At 37.0% G+C, this 15,750-nt stretch overlaps 1 protein-coding gene across 5 annotated transcripts in view; it reads left to right on the forward strand.

Annotated features, from left to right (window-relative positions):
• ROBO1 (roundabout guidance receptor 1) overlaps nucleotides 1-15,750 on the forward strand; it is a 1,068,890-nt gene that overhangs the window by 1,025,023 nt on the left and 28,117 nt on the right. For 4 of the 5 annotated variants that reach the window (XM_065575497.1, XM_065575504.1, XM_065575508.1 and 1 more), the window contains 5 exons: nucleotides 1,328-1,370; nucleotides 5,353-5,507; nucleotides 9,434-9,769; nucleotides 12,367-12,474; nucleotides 14,961-15,105. In XM_065575497.1, the coding sequence (XP_065431569.1) occupies nucleotides 1,328-1,370; nucleotides 5,353-5,507; nucleotides 9,434-9,769; nucleotides 12,367-12,474; nucleotides 14,961-15,105 (787 nt within the window). The remainder of the gene's footprint in view (nucleotides 1-1,327; nucleotides 1,371-5,352; nucleotides 5,508-9,433; nucleotides 9,770-12,366; nucleotides 12,475-14,960; nucleotides 15,106-15,750) is intronic. The other variant, XM_065575513.1, reaches the window with a different exon arrangement.

The following is a 15,750-nucleotide window of genomic DNA, read 5'->3' on the forward strand; positions in this document are numbered from 1 at the left end:
AATAACATAAGGAATTTAGAAGAAGAAAACTGAAATACACAATGTAAAAGATTTTAAAAAATCTTTCTTTTTTCCATACATTAGACTCCCAATGGTTAGTTCTATTCCGTTTAAATGGTAACAGGCCTTTTTCTGTAGCATTACCTTTAGTAAAAGACTTACCTGTAGCATTGCCTGCTAAGGTTTTAATCCTGTTGTTGTAATCACTGCAAGCATTTATCTCTCCCTCGCAGACTCCCAGCTTGGAGTTCTTTTAAAGAGCAGAATTTGGCTGCTTTTTTAAACACATTCCTAGTTAAGAAATGCATAGCTGTAGAATCCATCAGCATTTGCAGTAAAGCTAATCTCCTTAACCCTTTGCCTAACCCACTGCAAACTTAAAAATGGCAAATTTATAGCTCTTCAAACTATTGGTTTATGCCTCTTAAAAACTAACTTTTAACCATGATACTTTCTGGAAAATACATGCTATTCATATCAACACATATTTTAAAAAATGAATCTGTATGCATGCTGACTATATTCCTGTTTATTCTTAGGAAGTGTTAGTACAAAAATTTCCTGCTAATTTCAAACCAGTCAGACAAACTGATTTATTTATTACAATTAATAAATTTAAATTTGAGATCTAAAAAAGTATTGGAAAAAATCCAATTGTAAAATTTTAGAAAATAATACATTTATAAGGATTTTTTAAATATGCATGATGCATAAGTAGAATATGGTGTCTATCAGTAAAACATCACACTCCGTTTGGCTTTTTATAAGGATGGATATCTGAAAATCACACAGAGCTTTAGTACATTATTAATGTGTAAATACAACATGAGATTTTTGCAGTAGATTGTGATATAATGAACCATCATTTACACTGGAAATAATGTCTGTGCTGCAAAATCTTGGTACCTGTTTAATGTTATCAAGATGATGATAATGTACAATAAAGCTTTAAAATCTTTAGCATCATCTACTCATTCATGAAATAAACAAAGTGACATAAATTCTTCCCTAAAGTAACTTCTTTGAAGTCAATAAAGTTACATGAGGGTTTAATTTAGCCTGATGCATTACTCCATTCTTTTCTGTGTGTGTGTGATATAAAGCTTTTGGGGGACTTAAAGTAACACCAGTCAGGTGACCCATGTATAGTCTATGGATTTGTAAATGAAGGAATGACTGTTGAAAGAATAAGACTCAGTATTAAAACTTTAACCAATCAAAATTTAGAGATTCGTAAGAAGGAAACAAAAAGAGATGTTACAGTGCTATTTACAAAGTCCAAAATGACTATTACATTATTTTCTGTTTTTATCTCTTCATATTTTAGTGACCTATCAGAGAGGAGGAGAAGCTGTAAGCAGTGGAGGCAGGTAATGACATGGTTTGTTTTGCAGACTATAAGTTGGATGTAAATACATTTAGATACATTGAGTACATTTATAGGTGCTGGTATAATGCAATACACTTTAGGCATATAGGTCACTGATTTTACAGATTTCACTGAGAAAATATATGGCTTTTGAAATGTAGCTTTTGGTTCATTTTCAAAATTGAAGCTTAACATTTTCAGTTGAGTTTCTTTGTTGATTTGTAGAAAAATACACCCAAAAACAAACAGCAGAGGGAGCACTTTGACTTCAAAATACAAGGTTTACTGATTTAGCAGATGATTAAGGGAGTTAAAGTAATTAAACTGTGGCATTTATGAAGATTAAGAAATATAGCTGGTTCACAGATACCACAAAAGAAAAAAAACATTCATGGGGAAAAACTTGCTGAAGACAGCAGCACACAAGGTGATTGTATTTAATCTTGCAGTGAATTGCAAAACAGTTAAATCATCACTGTGAGAGAGAGAGAGAATTACATTAAAGAAATAAAGAGAAATGGGTAGCTTATTAATAAATAGTTCTTTGCTCTCAGAACCTAGTTCAGTTCCAGATTGAGGACACAACTGTAATGTGTTTGCACGTTTTAGTATATTGCCTAATTAATGTCAATGGAACACACAATAACCCTAATTGCCTGCTATGTTTCTTCAGAGGACAGAGCAGCAGTGATGGCATAGAGCATGTCATGCATGTGTCATGCACAGCTTGTTTTTAAATCACACTCAAGCATACCTTTTCTCAGCATTAGAGTCAAGGTATTGGCACAGTAAGGTAGTGAGCCTTTAAATCTCAACAAACATCTAGATAAATACATTCCTACCCCTTCCCCTCCCTTCTGCCCTGGGCACTGCCCTGTAGTCCTTACCTTGCAAGAATGTACCAAACTCTGATAGAGATAAAGATTAGACATATGAAGACATGAAGATTAACATTCAGTTTTCTAATATTTTTGAATTGACAAGCCTGTAAATATCTATAGGCCAGATTGTGTGCTGCACTTGCACAGAGGCAGAGGGGTCCTCTCTTTTCCCTTGCATGACTGTTCAACACAATAGCAGCCCTTCCCCTCCCTATGCTAATAAATGTTATTGCCTCTATAGAGCAAGGTAGCTAAAGAGCAGTGGGGAAGAGGCAAGGCAATGACTCTTCTCCCTTCTGTACTGGCCTGGCACATCAGAGACTATTCTGCAGAAGCGGCATTGCGGAACTGTGTTTCTGTATCATGTACAATCTCCCTGATGCTCCTGCTGGAGCAGTGTGGTTCTGTGCTGCCCCAGTTTTGTAGCTAAATGCCATAACCTAAAATCTCCCTCATAAAAACTTTCTCCTTTTAGGGCTAGAGTTGCATCATAGGTATTTTGAAAAATATATTTTCATCTCATCAGTTCAGATTTTACAAGTGATCGAGCCAGGAAATATTGCCCGTGCCATATGTTCATTTCTTTTGCTCACCTGAGCATATAGTATGTTGCACAATACTTCGGAGCACAGGAAACACATTTGATCAACTTTTGAAGCAGTGTAGTTTCTGGCATAAAATCTTTACTCTGAGTTCCAAACCTTCAAGCTCAGACTCGCACTTTCCCTGCATAAAATATATTTGTAAGGTTTTTGGGAGGCTCAGCATCCTCCCCCATTTTACATACTGTATAAAAGGTGCTGTCTTCTAACATTCAGAAATAAACGTAACTCAAAGTGAAGTATTTCAAAATAGCATCCACTTCTGTGGATCTGGTAATGCTGTGGATAATATTCACTGTCCTTGCACAAAGCTCAAGTAATTGTTTCTCTGCAAAGGTTGAGGAGTATGGAATTCATCCACCCAGCCAGTGGGCAAGCTGTGGGACTGACACATAAACTTTTCTTGGTCACTATTCCAGCCAGTGGGCTTGAGTAGCGGCTTCTATTACCATATACCTTGGTACACGGTATTTCTGAAACTTGGATTGACATTACAATCGCTCCACCCACTTTCCTCCCGGTTGGCATGAGTGAAGTGTAGACTTCCCCTCTGCAGTATTCAGAAAGTTCAGAGACAAAAGGAGAGACCTTTTTGGCTGTTCCAACCACATCTCCCATACAGAAACCCTTCTTAGGACTTGAAAGGTTCAGAGAGCCTTACCTCATCCTTGTGTACCCGGGGTGATTTTCAGTCTATATGCAGAGCACTAGGTAAGCCATGGACAGGAATGGACAAATCAGCTGCACTGCCCAAAAAACTAAATAACAGCACATTTATTTCATATTTACAAAGAAAATAAATCCATAAAAATATGTTTGCCTAGTACCTGTGGCTTGTCTGATAGTAAGTCATGCCCAGGGCCGGCTCCAGCATTTCTGCCGCCCCAAGCCAAAAAAAAAAAAAAAAAAAGCCACGATCGCAATCGTGACCAGCGGCGGCAATTGAGGGTGAAAAAAAAAAAGCCGCGATCGGCAGCGGCAGGTCCTTCGCTCCTAGAGGGAGTGAGGGACCTGCTGCCCCCGAATTGCCGCACATGCCGCCCCTCTCCCTTGGCCGCCCCAAGCACCTGCTTGTTAAGCTGGTGCCTGGAGCCGGCCCTGGTCATGCCTCATCAACTCATATGCTAAATTGTCAGATGGCGCATACAGCATAGAAATAAATATATATTTAGCAGATTAATATTGTAATGCTGTTTTAGGAATCAAACTTAAGCCCATGGCACTGACAGACTGGTTACCCCATAACCAACTGCTGGTGCAGTTTGCAGTCTCAGTTTCCAGTTTAAAGGGATTAACATATTTTAGTTGAAAAAGCATTATATCCAATATTTTCACAATAGATATCTATTTTTTCTGGACTCAGCGACTAACTTTTGTGCTGTTTACAATGGTAGCCCTTAAAATTTGCCCATTATGCCTGTGTTAAATAGATATGTTCCTTTTGTTTCTGAAGTCTTCCCCTCTAGTTCTGTATACCTACCTACTGCAGGAAATAATTCAAACACAGCAATGGCTGAGATTACCTAACTTCAAATACTTATTTAGTTATCAGAAGCAATTCTCAGGTTTTTAGGGGTCACTACTGTATGTGAAGCTTTGTAATATGCACAATGTTGTCAGTGGAAAAAACAGTATGTGGGCTGGAGATTCAACAAAACATTCATCAAAGTTTATTTAGTGCTCACTAGAAAACCTGCAATAACTTGGAAACCATGCAGCTGAATACAAATCTTTTAGCTGATGACATGATATATCATCCAATATTCAGCCAACATTCAGCAATGCAGACTTGTGATTTTCAAAGTTGCTGAGCATTCACGATTCCTATGGACTTCAGTAGGAGCTACTTGTGTTCCACAATTTTTGTGAAAAAAGTTTTGGTTTTTGAGAAATTTTTCAATCAGAACCCCCCTTATTTGTCATTGTTGTTTTCCCTCCTTCCTCTTCCTTTTTTTTTCTTCAACAACCCCTACTTGTTTTTGTCTCCCCCCCCATTTTTTCCATGTTGCCACTGAAAATTGGGGGAAAATTGAAAAACACTACAGTTCAGTTTTCAGATTTTTGATGAAAAATCAGAAAATTTAATAAAATTCTAAATTTTCCACAGAAACATTCTTACTCTTTCTCAACAAGGCCTACTGTTTGTTAATACCCATATGATGATCAAAACATTGTGTTGGTTTCTTTCTACCGTAATTTACCAAAGAATATCAATATTTTATGGAGATGTCTGGGAGTCATTACATATACCAATTCTTCTTCTTCTTTTGTATGGCAAGACAAGTGATTAGCAATGTTCAAAGAACTAAGTCCAGATTAGCGGACATATACCAATTAAAATATATTTTATAAGAGATGTGATAAGTATGAATTGCCTAAACCTTTACTATTCATAGTACAAACTTTTTTATGTTAGACAGCCTTTTGAGAAGATCATAGGAATCAGTTTAATAACACTGTTGCTTAATTTATGAAATTACCATACTTTGTTTTTTTAAAGACCAGGACTTCTAAACATCAGTGAACCTGCCCCTCAACCATGGCTAGCAGATACGTGGCCCAACACTGGTAACAACCACAATGACTGCCCCATCAACTGCTGCACCTCAGCCAATGGAAACAGTGATAGCAACCTCACAACGTACAGTCGACCAGGTTAGATACTTTTACTAGTTAACAAGAGGCCTATTTTACACTGAATTCTTACAACCAGTCTCATTCATACTTCTACAGAGTTAGTTTTAGTCCCTTATCATGCATGTTGTAGCAGACTGTGTCCAGAATTTCATCAAACTGAGGATAGGCCATAACATTTTGTGTCTTGGTGTGACAGCTATAGTATTTGGCCCAGAGGTTGATACTGGGGACCTCTAGAGATAAAAGCATGAGGTGCTACACTTTGAGCTAAAGAGCCAAGACTCTGTAGCTAGAGGCAGTAACAACTTGTATTGGCATGGAGGAGGACCTGTTTTCACCAGTAGATTACAATACCACATATAATTTTAAACTTTGTGTTATGTGCCAGCATAGTTCGGAGCTCCTACTTCATTCTGTACAGCTGCAGCTGCTAAACTTGGGTTGGCTGATTCTCAAGATGGTTTTATTAGCCCAGATCCTCTTGCTGTTACTGTCACGTTTGCCCACCAAGGTGTCTCTCCATTATAGTGCCCACAAAATCACTGCACCTTAAACACAAGCTAAATGGGTCTATTAATTGATACAAACCTGGTTTAGTCCATGGAAGACCTAAACTTACTGCAAAACTAGGTATGAATGAACTCATTCTAATCAAATAAGAAACAACCTGAATTGGCTCCCAAAATTCAAACTGAACTCAACATTTCTTGAGTTTGAAAAGTCCAAATAAATTTTATTTTTGATGCAGATCTGCACTTCCTAATACTGGCTAGGACCAAAATTAGAAATGCCAATATGTTACTGGAGAGGTTTTCATGCCTATTCCTGGGATGACCAGAAACAAGAAATGCCTTATCATATCAAAGTCTGCTCATATGAGATTTCCAGTCTAGTTTTGCACATTCAAACCTTTTGTTGTTCACTCATTGCTATGCAAACTCCTTCATTTGGGTGACTGGGTGTTATATTGTTTGTTTGTTTGTCTGTAAAGATTATATTATAGAGAACAACTAAATGTGTTGACTCTGGAAAGCAAAATATAAAATGTAGGGATAAATTGAGGCTCTTAGGGGCAAGGGCAGCACAAGGAGGGCAACAAAAGCATGTCAGTGACTGAACACTTTAGAGGGAGACATTATGGGTGAATAATGCTTCCTGCTCTCTGGTGGTGCACGCTGGGTGGCATACACCGTGAAGCAGCACTTGCTATACATTTTTTTTAAAAATTGAACTGAAATTCTCTTTACTCTGACCCAATTAGTGCTTGCCAGTGAGTCAGGAGTGGGAATCTTTGGCCACTTCCTTACCCAAGCAGACACATCCCTTCTTGGGCACGGAGCACTGCCAGTAAAACTGGTTGTCTTTCACTGTTTGCATTCCCCATCACTTTGCACTCAGGTTATGACTGCCTGCAAAATGTGGAAGCATTGGAGAGACATGGTGTTCCCTCTAAGTCTAATGTAATTACTGCAAGGCCAGCCATAAACTGATGATGGTCATTCACTTAGTCCAGTGTCTTGTCTGACAGTGGCCAGTACCAGATGCTTCAAAGGAAGGTTTGAGATTTCTAATAAGAGACTTGTGGAATAATGTGCACATGGATTACATTATTACAAGTACCTAGATAGGAAGGGGATTTCTGATAATAAAGGGCTCTTTAATCTAGCAGGCAAAGTCATAACAAGGTCCATTGACTGGAAGATGAAGCCAGACTGGAAGGTGAAGCCAGACAAATTCAGACTAGAAATAAGGCACACATTTTTAATAGTGAGAATAATAATCACTGGAACAATTTACTGAGGAATGTGGTGGATTCTCTATCACTTTATCGTTAAATCACAGCTATCTCTCTAAATCTAAATCTTTCTAAAAATATATGCTCTAGCTCAACTGGAAGTTATGGGTTTGATGCAGGAATCATTTGGTAAAATTCTATGGCCTTTGTTACACAGGAGGTCAGAATTGATTATCATAATGATCCCTTCTGGGCTTAATATCTATGAATCTTCTTAACCCCTTCAGTTTGTAGTTGTCTTATGCCCTGAAGCACAAAGGCTTATATCCCTTATATATAAAAATGTAACTAATTACCCATGTACATTTCTAATATAATCTTATAAGTATAGTACTGAATAGGAACCCTACTTTATAGGGACAGCTTCTTTGTAAAAGAAGTGGGGAATATAAAATTCACATTTGATAAAATACATTTTCTGTTATATAGGTAAGCAGACATTGTTTGTTGTAGGTGATCATGAAAAAAAGTAAAGGGAAAGGCAAAAATGAAAAAAAATAAGTAACAAAAGTCAAGAAGTTGAAGAGTATGTAGAGCGATAAATAAATAACAGCTCACATGTGAAAGAAAAATAAATCAAAGGGTAAAATCTTTTTTAAAAAATTGAAGCTGAAGGGCATGAAGTTTGCAGTGAATAAGTTGTATGTAATGGCATGTACTGCTCACATCCCTTAACCATTACAATGGGGATGAATGATTTTATTTTTGTATTTTACTGCTTTTACACAGAATTTTTTTCCTGAAAGAAGTGTGAATGTTAGAGAATGTTTTGGAAATGTACATGTTCATTTCATAGAATGTAGAGGCTAAATCCTAAAATGCTTACTTAATTTTTACTCACTATTTTGGCTGGAGTTTGCCCTGACTAAGGACTTTGGGATTTGTCCCTAGGTTAACACACAGCAGTTACATTTTGTTAAAAGAGCAACTATCTTCTTGGTAATTATGTAATTACCATTACATATACAAATTGGTAAATGATAACACACATTTAATGGTCATTCTGTGCTGGTTTCCTAATAACCCCATATATACAAATCTGCTAACTCTGTTACTAGTACTCACCACCCTTCTGGTGGATTGGATATAGAAGGGAAACAAATGCTGTGAAAGTAAAGTCTGTGCTAGTCACAAGGAAGCACATGGGGCTCCTGAAGGACAAGTATGCTGACCCAGCGTTTAATACCAGGGCTGAGTTCTAGAATTGTGGTTAGAATGTCAGCACAAGCCTGATTACTGTGAGACTGTCACTGAGTGCTAACTTTGTGGCAAGGTAACTACTAGGAGGGTGAATTCACTCTTATTTATATTGAATAATGTGCCAGAGGCAATAGTATGTATGATTAATAAGACCCAAAGTAATTATGATTAGCATGTGGTGCAACCCTTCCAAGAATGCTTTCCTATCTTTTTCTTTGAAGCTCATACATGTTATTGTGCTAGAATGCAATGTTCTATTGAAGTCTTGTTAAACAGGTTCTGAGACCCCTTTCATAATGTACTGTATCTCTTCATTAATGATTTCTATCTCTGTATAAGCATCGTTTTAAAAAAAATGCAGAGAAGAATCCATAAAGACCTCTTTTCCTTTGTCTGAAGTCTGACAGGGTTTAAAATGTTGTGTGTTGAATGTGGACATGAGACAGTTGTTTTGTATTTTTGCTCCAACTCGCAAGTGTTTTTTATTTACACACACAAATTGTCCTAAGTATGCTCAATTGTGTTTTTAATTATTAAGATGCCAAAATTGTTTTGAGAATAGTGCCCCAAAATTAAAATGTTCATATTGCCAACCTAAGAGCAGCAGAAAAGACATAAACATTATTGTAGGGACAAATTTAGCAGAACTGAATTTACAGGGGCGCCAAACAGAGGTGTTTACTTTGGATCTGGAGAATTGTATAATATGGAGAAATAGATGAGAAATAACAAAATTCTCTGAGCCCGTGTTTTTGTATAGTAACCTAAAAGGTAAATAAAGTCCAATGGGTTATTTATTTATAAGTTATATTATTACAACCCCATTTCTGCTTCACAGAAACAGGTCATATAGTTGTGCACAAAAATATTTGTAAAGCGTATTGCACATGAAGAGATAGCGAGTAACTGAACAGAATGACCTTTTCTTTTTCCTTCCCCCTGTGGTTAGCTGATTGTATAGCAAATTACAACAACCAGCTGGAAAGCAAGCAAACAAACCTGATGCTGCCTGAGTCAACTGTTTATGGTGATGTGGACTTGAGCAACAAAATCAATGAGATGAAAACCTTCAATAGTCCAAATCTAAAGGATGGAAGATTTGTCAACCAACCTGGGCAGCCCACTCCTTATGCAACCACTCAGCTCATCCAATCAAGCATCAGCAATAATGTTAACAGCAGCAGTGGGGATACAAATGAGAAACACTGGAAACCCTCTGTTCAGCAAAAACAAGAGGTTGCACCCATACAGTACAACATTATGGAGCAAAACAAATTAAACAAAGGTGAAGAGCTTTTAGCTTTTTTACTCTTGTTTATTCATCAGATGATCATCAGCCTTCTGGTGCTGGGAGTCCAAAGCTTGTCAGGACTAGTAAACGTAAACCTCTCTGGTGCTTCTTGCTTATTCCTTTGTAGATTTAGAAATTCCCAGTAAACAGTGTCAAAGAGTTAATTAGCACTCCAATAACCTTCGAAGATTGAATTTATTATAACAAATAACTAGCTGTAACTTTAAAGAGAATTAAATAAAATATATTTTCATATGGCTTTGTGATTAATTTAAATGTAATAGTAGGTGCTTAATTGGTTAGGACAGAGACAAGATCTTTTATTCATAAGACCAATGCATGGTAGTCACATTATACTCTACCTTAAATTTTAAATAGATCAACATCCCCTTATCAGTCATGAATAGAGGCAGGCTAATTAAATCTACATCTTCATGTAAACAAATGGAATTTTTGCACATCAAACTGTGTAAAATTATATTGTGTTGTACACTGGGGACAGAAATGGACCACTCCAATTAATTTTAGCTTTATACCTAGCAAGCTTCCAATTCATATTCAGAGGGAATGCTGTGGAAAAAAAAATCTGGATACTAAATTTCCTTTGTTCTGACTGCAGTTTGTGGGTTCAGAAGCTAAAAATAAATTGATTTCAGTGTAAAACTTGAAACATCAGAATGTACTTTTGTGGCCTTAGGGGCACGTTACTCCAATGTGATGCGTGTGACTCGGAAGAAATAGGTATGTGATTTCTTGCTAGTCTTCAGGCTACCATGCAACCTGCTTTAATAACCTGATTTGCAAAGCAGTGCCCCTAGGAACTGGATCCATTCTACCTGTGAACTTTTTGAACAGATCGTTGTAACTTGTATGATCACATAGTGATATTGAAAAGGTGTCCAGCAAAAAGACGTTTCATTACAGAAGGTTGGTTTCATCTATTTCCTACCTGACCTACTTACCCACAAAGTAGTTGAGAGAGCCATATAAAATGTGACACCGCCTTTTGACATAACCAAGTCAAAGGGAAAATTCTTTTTTTTTTCTGGCTCCAAGCTGTAGTGTGAGGGGTTTATCTTTTTGTAATAATGCTTATGCACTCACTTTTCTGTGATGACCTTATGTATTCCATTTCAGTTTCAAAATTAAAATGTTTGGATTTTATGACCAAGAAGACATTGTCTCTTTCAGATGGTATATATTACAGCTGCATATTTTCTAGCATATTGTGCTATGAAAAGACCCCATTAAAGCATTGTCCGCTGACAGTCATATATACATATTTCAGTGTTGATTTATTGTTTATCCTCTGTGTAAACAGACATGGAATGCAGGGCTTCAACATGAAGTGTGGAATTCAGCTAGACTGAGAAGCTATTACAGAATACATTCTGGTGTGGGATTTATCATTTTGCTCCTTTTTTTTCTCCCCGTGCTTACATTATCAAAAGCATGTCTGCAGCAGATGGGGACTTGATTCTTAGATACTTTGTATGGGGTTTTTTTATGAGTCAATAGTCTGATCTTGGATTTCTTATTTCCTAAGTCAAAACCATCTCGCTGACAATTTTACCTATAGCTTTTATAAAGAGAAATAACCATGTTGATGAGTTCCATGCTGTGCTTCATTGTCAGTACTTTATGTCCAATGGTTCTCTTTGTCTTTATTTTATTTGGACTATGAAAAGCAACTCATCTCCTTGCTAGTCTTCTGTAAATTATACACACTTCTTAAGCAAGAAAACATTATATTGTCTGATGAACATTTTATCCCTGAGAAATTTTTGTAGCTCTGATTGCCAAATCTAGCATTTGAAAATAAAATCCCTGTAATTAAATGTTCATCCAAAGCTTCAGAATTGGATAGGCCAGTTATTGTAGCTGTTAATAGTAAAAACTGTGTCAGCACTATCTGGCAGTCTTCCTGGATACTATAGAGACATTGGACCAAGTTCTCTGCTGGTGTAAACTGACTTCAGTGGAATTTGGCTCTTGTCGGGTTACACTCACTTCCATGCAGAAATATGGCATAAGCCTGTGTGCGCTTTGGGACTTGAGTATGCCATAGGTACTGTGCCTAGGGTTGAATTTCACCCCAAGTGTATGTCTACACTGCAATTGGACAACTGCAGCTGGCCCATGCCAGTTGATTTGGGCTCACAGGGCTTGGGCTAAGGGACTGTAGCCTGAGCTCTGGCATCCTCCCTCCTCGCAGGGTCCTAGAGCCCAGGCTTGAGCACAGACATCGACACTGCAATTAAACAATCCCTTAGCACAAGCACCACAAGCCCAAGTCAGCTTGCAGAGGCCAACCACAACGTGTCCAGGTGCAGTGCAGCCATATCTGTAATGACCATGGACCTTTTCTTGGTGTAGCTACTGAGTTGCCCTAAAACTTTGGAAACCTGTGGGTAATAGAAATTAAAGGAAAAGATAGGAGCAAAACAAATATGGGGAGGGTTAAAAAATTTCTCCCCTGCCTATGCTTCCTCATCAACATGTTCAGTGGGTCTTTTTGTCTGTTATGAAGCAGAAATATACAGGAAATAGTTTATGTGAAGGGAATATTAACTGTATTATTAAATCTACAGATTACAGAGTAAATGACAATAATGCTCCAACTATTCCATACAACCAGTCATATGACCAGAATACAGGAGGGTCCTACAACAGTTCAGATCGGGGGAGTAGTACATCTGGTGAGTATATCCATACCAAGCTACAGTCTGCTAAAATAAAATATGGTTCTGTTATTGTTACCATATTTGATGGAACTGTATACGTAGTCAATATTAATTGCCTGATTTGCAAAACTGCTGAGCATCCAGATCTCCCATTGGAGGAAATACAACAGCAACTCTGTTGGGTCGGAATTAACTTCCATAATCTATGGTTGCCTCCTCTTTACTACTTAAAATAAAGTATCGGCTAGTTGATTAATGCCATCTAGAATTGTGAAAGCCGTATACTGCAGTATACTTTGGATTTCCTAACGTGGGTCCTCCACTGTTTGACATCTTGGCCTCCCAAGAGCCAATTCTGTACAAAAGTCCTTCTCAGAAATTTCAAAGAAAGCTGGATATAAACCCACATACTTCCCTTACTGGAAAGGCACCAGACTCCCTTCCCTACTTTATTATTGTATATTGCACTTACTGAAAACACCAGAACATTTGTTTTATGCATATCAAAACTAGTTTCAGTAAATTTTGCATGTGTAATTTTTAACTCTGATACCATACAATTTGGTTGAAAGAACTGAAAAAAATCCTGTTTTTATTTACACCAACTCAGTGACTATTTATCAAAACTAATCTTACTGATAATTCAGATTTAGACAGTAGAGAATTAAAGAAGAATTTTGTTTCTCACAGAGCCTTTCATATGCAGAGTATCCAAGAGCCCTTTGGAAATGATTTCCTTGCAAAAAACCTTGTTCTTCCTTACCTTTTGCTTTCATCTGGGGTGGCCCAAATGCCTTTTTCCTAACCTGTGTTTGATCTTAATCTAACTATCCTAACCTAACACTACTCTGGCAATGTAAATGTGTTTTAGTGTAAATGGGACCCAGTATTTTCTGTCTTCGGGTGGTACTCTCAACTGTTTATTTGGGGTATAGTGATATATCCCCAAATAATAGCAAGCTTCTTAAACCTCCAGAATTCCCCAAAAGAACCTTCTGGCAGTGGGCAGCTTGCCCAATTCTATAGCAACAGGATCTGCTGAATCCCAGTTCTACAGCATTCAGACTTGAAACACAAAGCAATACCTCTCAGGGGATATGAACCCATGTGAATTAAGGGTGGGGGGCATATTATTTACCGTACTGACACTTAATATGTTTATTCATAACAATGACAAATTATAGCCCTACACCAAGGACTCCAGCAGGAATGAAACAACGTGACCAGAGCAATAAATTAATTGTGCTGAATCTAATATATATATATATATATATATAGGAGGATAAGGAACAAAATGCAGATTATGGTCTCCTTGGGACAATTAGGGTCTTGCTTGACACAATACGGTACTGATGTACCAGTAAAACAATAGTGAACAGCTAAAACATACTGGTATGTAGCAGTCAATGTGGAGCAATAATGAGCTGAAATATTGTCCATAGGAACACAATCTAGGAGACAGTGGCACAATTACACAATAACTTCAACATCCTTAATTATGTGGATAGGGTAAACTATGCTAGATATTAAAAGAAAAACTTCTGCTTACCTAAGGAAGTTAATATGAAGAAGAATCATTTCAAAATTTCTATTATTTTTTTTAAAAGAAACCAAACTAAAAACAGTTTTCAAAGAGTTAACAATAAAAATGACAAAGTATACAAATTAACACAGAGAAAATGTAGAGTTAGTTTTGATTACAGATAGTATTCTAGTCAAAATTCAGCACCTGAATAATGGGTGAGTAAAGCTGGATTGCTGGTAAAGCTGGATTGTTAAAGCTACATCATTCTACTCTAAGCCATAATTTCTCATTAACAGTGTCTGAAAACATTCACACCATACTTCATCAGGTTTTTTTTTTTAGTTATTTTAGTTCTTCCAGCAATTATTTTCAACTCCACCTGCCATTCAGACTAAAATTAGTAATTTCATTGTGCCTAAAACATTTCAGTGGACATATACAAATTGCATATATTCAGTGACTTAATGCAACAGTGGAACTTTAATAGATCATATCTGTATCCTATTGTATTTTAGGTTCCAGCAATTAAATAACAGAAAGGCACTTTAGAAAATATGTCTACAGCTCATTTGTTTTAGATCATAATCTATAATGTAATTAATAGCTGTGGGAAGATCATTCTTAATGCTACTGCTTGTAAAATTCATTTATGATTTTATTGCATTTTAGCTATTTATTAAGGTATGAAAACTGTGTGTTTTGTCCTTGTTGTATTAAAGTTTCTGGTTAAAATTAACTGCAGCAAAATGTGGAATAATTGGTTTTACGATGAAACTGCAATTATGAGGTTATGTATACAGAGAGGAACAGAACTTGCTCCCAGTCAAGTCAATGGTAAAATCCACATTGACTTCAATAGGAGCTGGAATGATTCCTGATTGCTACCCCCGCCCCACCGCGGGGGAGATGGCAAAGTAATTAGGGGAAAGGAGATAATTAAAAGCATTTTTAAAAATATATTATTGTTTATTCTTAGGGAGTCAAGGACACAAGAAGGGTGCCCGCACCCCTAAGGTACCCAAACAGGCTGGCATGAACTGGGCAGATCTACTTCCACCTCCCCCAGCACACCCTCCTCCCCACAGCAATAGTGAAGATTACAGTCTTTCTGTGGATGAAAGGTAAGAAAAACGAACAAGTCATCCTTTTATCATTTTGCTGATGAGATATCTCAAATTAATTTAATTTAATTTGTGTTCTGCCAACGTGGTAATGAAGTTTTCCTTCAATCCACTTTGGATGTTCCTGAGCTACATACAGTATTATTAAAATACAAAAAAGGCTTTTGATGGGATTGTGCCTCTGTCAATGCATCTTTATCAATTGATGCTCTGTGTTGTTCGGATTTTAGCATGTTTTTTCTTTTTTTCCATGAGGGAATGAAGTGGCCACAAAGGTTTGCATTGTACTCAATGACGGGCCATATTTAGCAATATAATACACAACCTGTTGAATAAATTCGATTAGACCAGTTCAATATTTGTAGACAGCTAGAGATCTGTGATGAAATCCTGGCTCCTTATGAAGTCAATGGGAGTTTTGCCATTAAGATAATAGGGCCAGGATTTTATCCCTTGGATTTAACTAAACGTACTCAATATTTTTAAAAGAATGAAAATTAAATACAAATATTCCAGTGGTTAAGTTGTTGTTTTCTTGAAATGACATGGCCTCATTCTTGACATTTTGCCTGTAATGAGAAGATCCAGAAAGCAAGTAGTTCCACAGTTTTAACAATTTGAAAATCTCTGACCATTTGAGCTAGA

Source organism: Chrysemys picta, chromosome 1 (assembly GCF_011386835.1).
Source record: "Chrysemys picta bellii isolate R12L10 chromosome 1, ASM1138683v2, whole genome shotgun sequence".
Lineage (NCBI taxonomy): Eukaryota > Metazoa > Chordata > Testudines > Emydidae > Chrysemys > Chrysemys picta.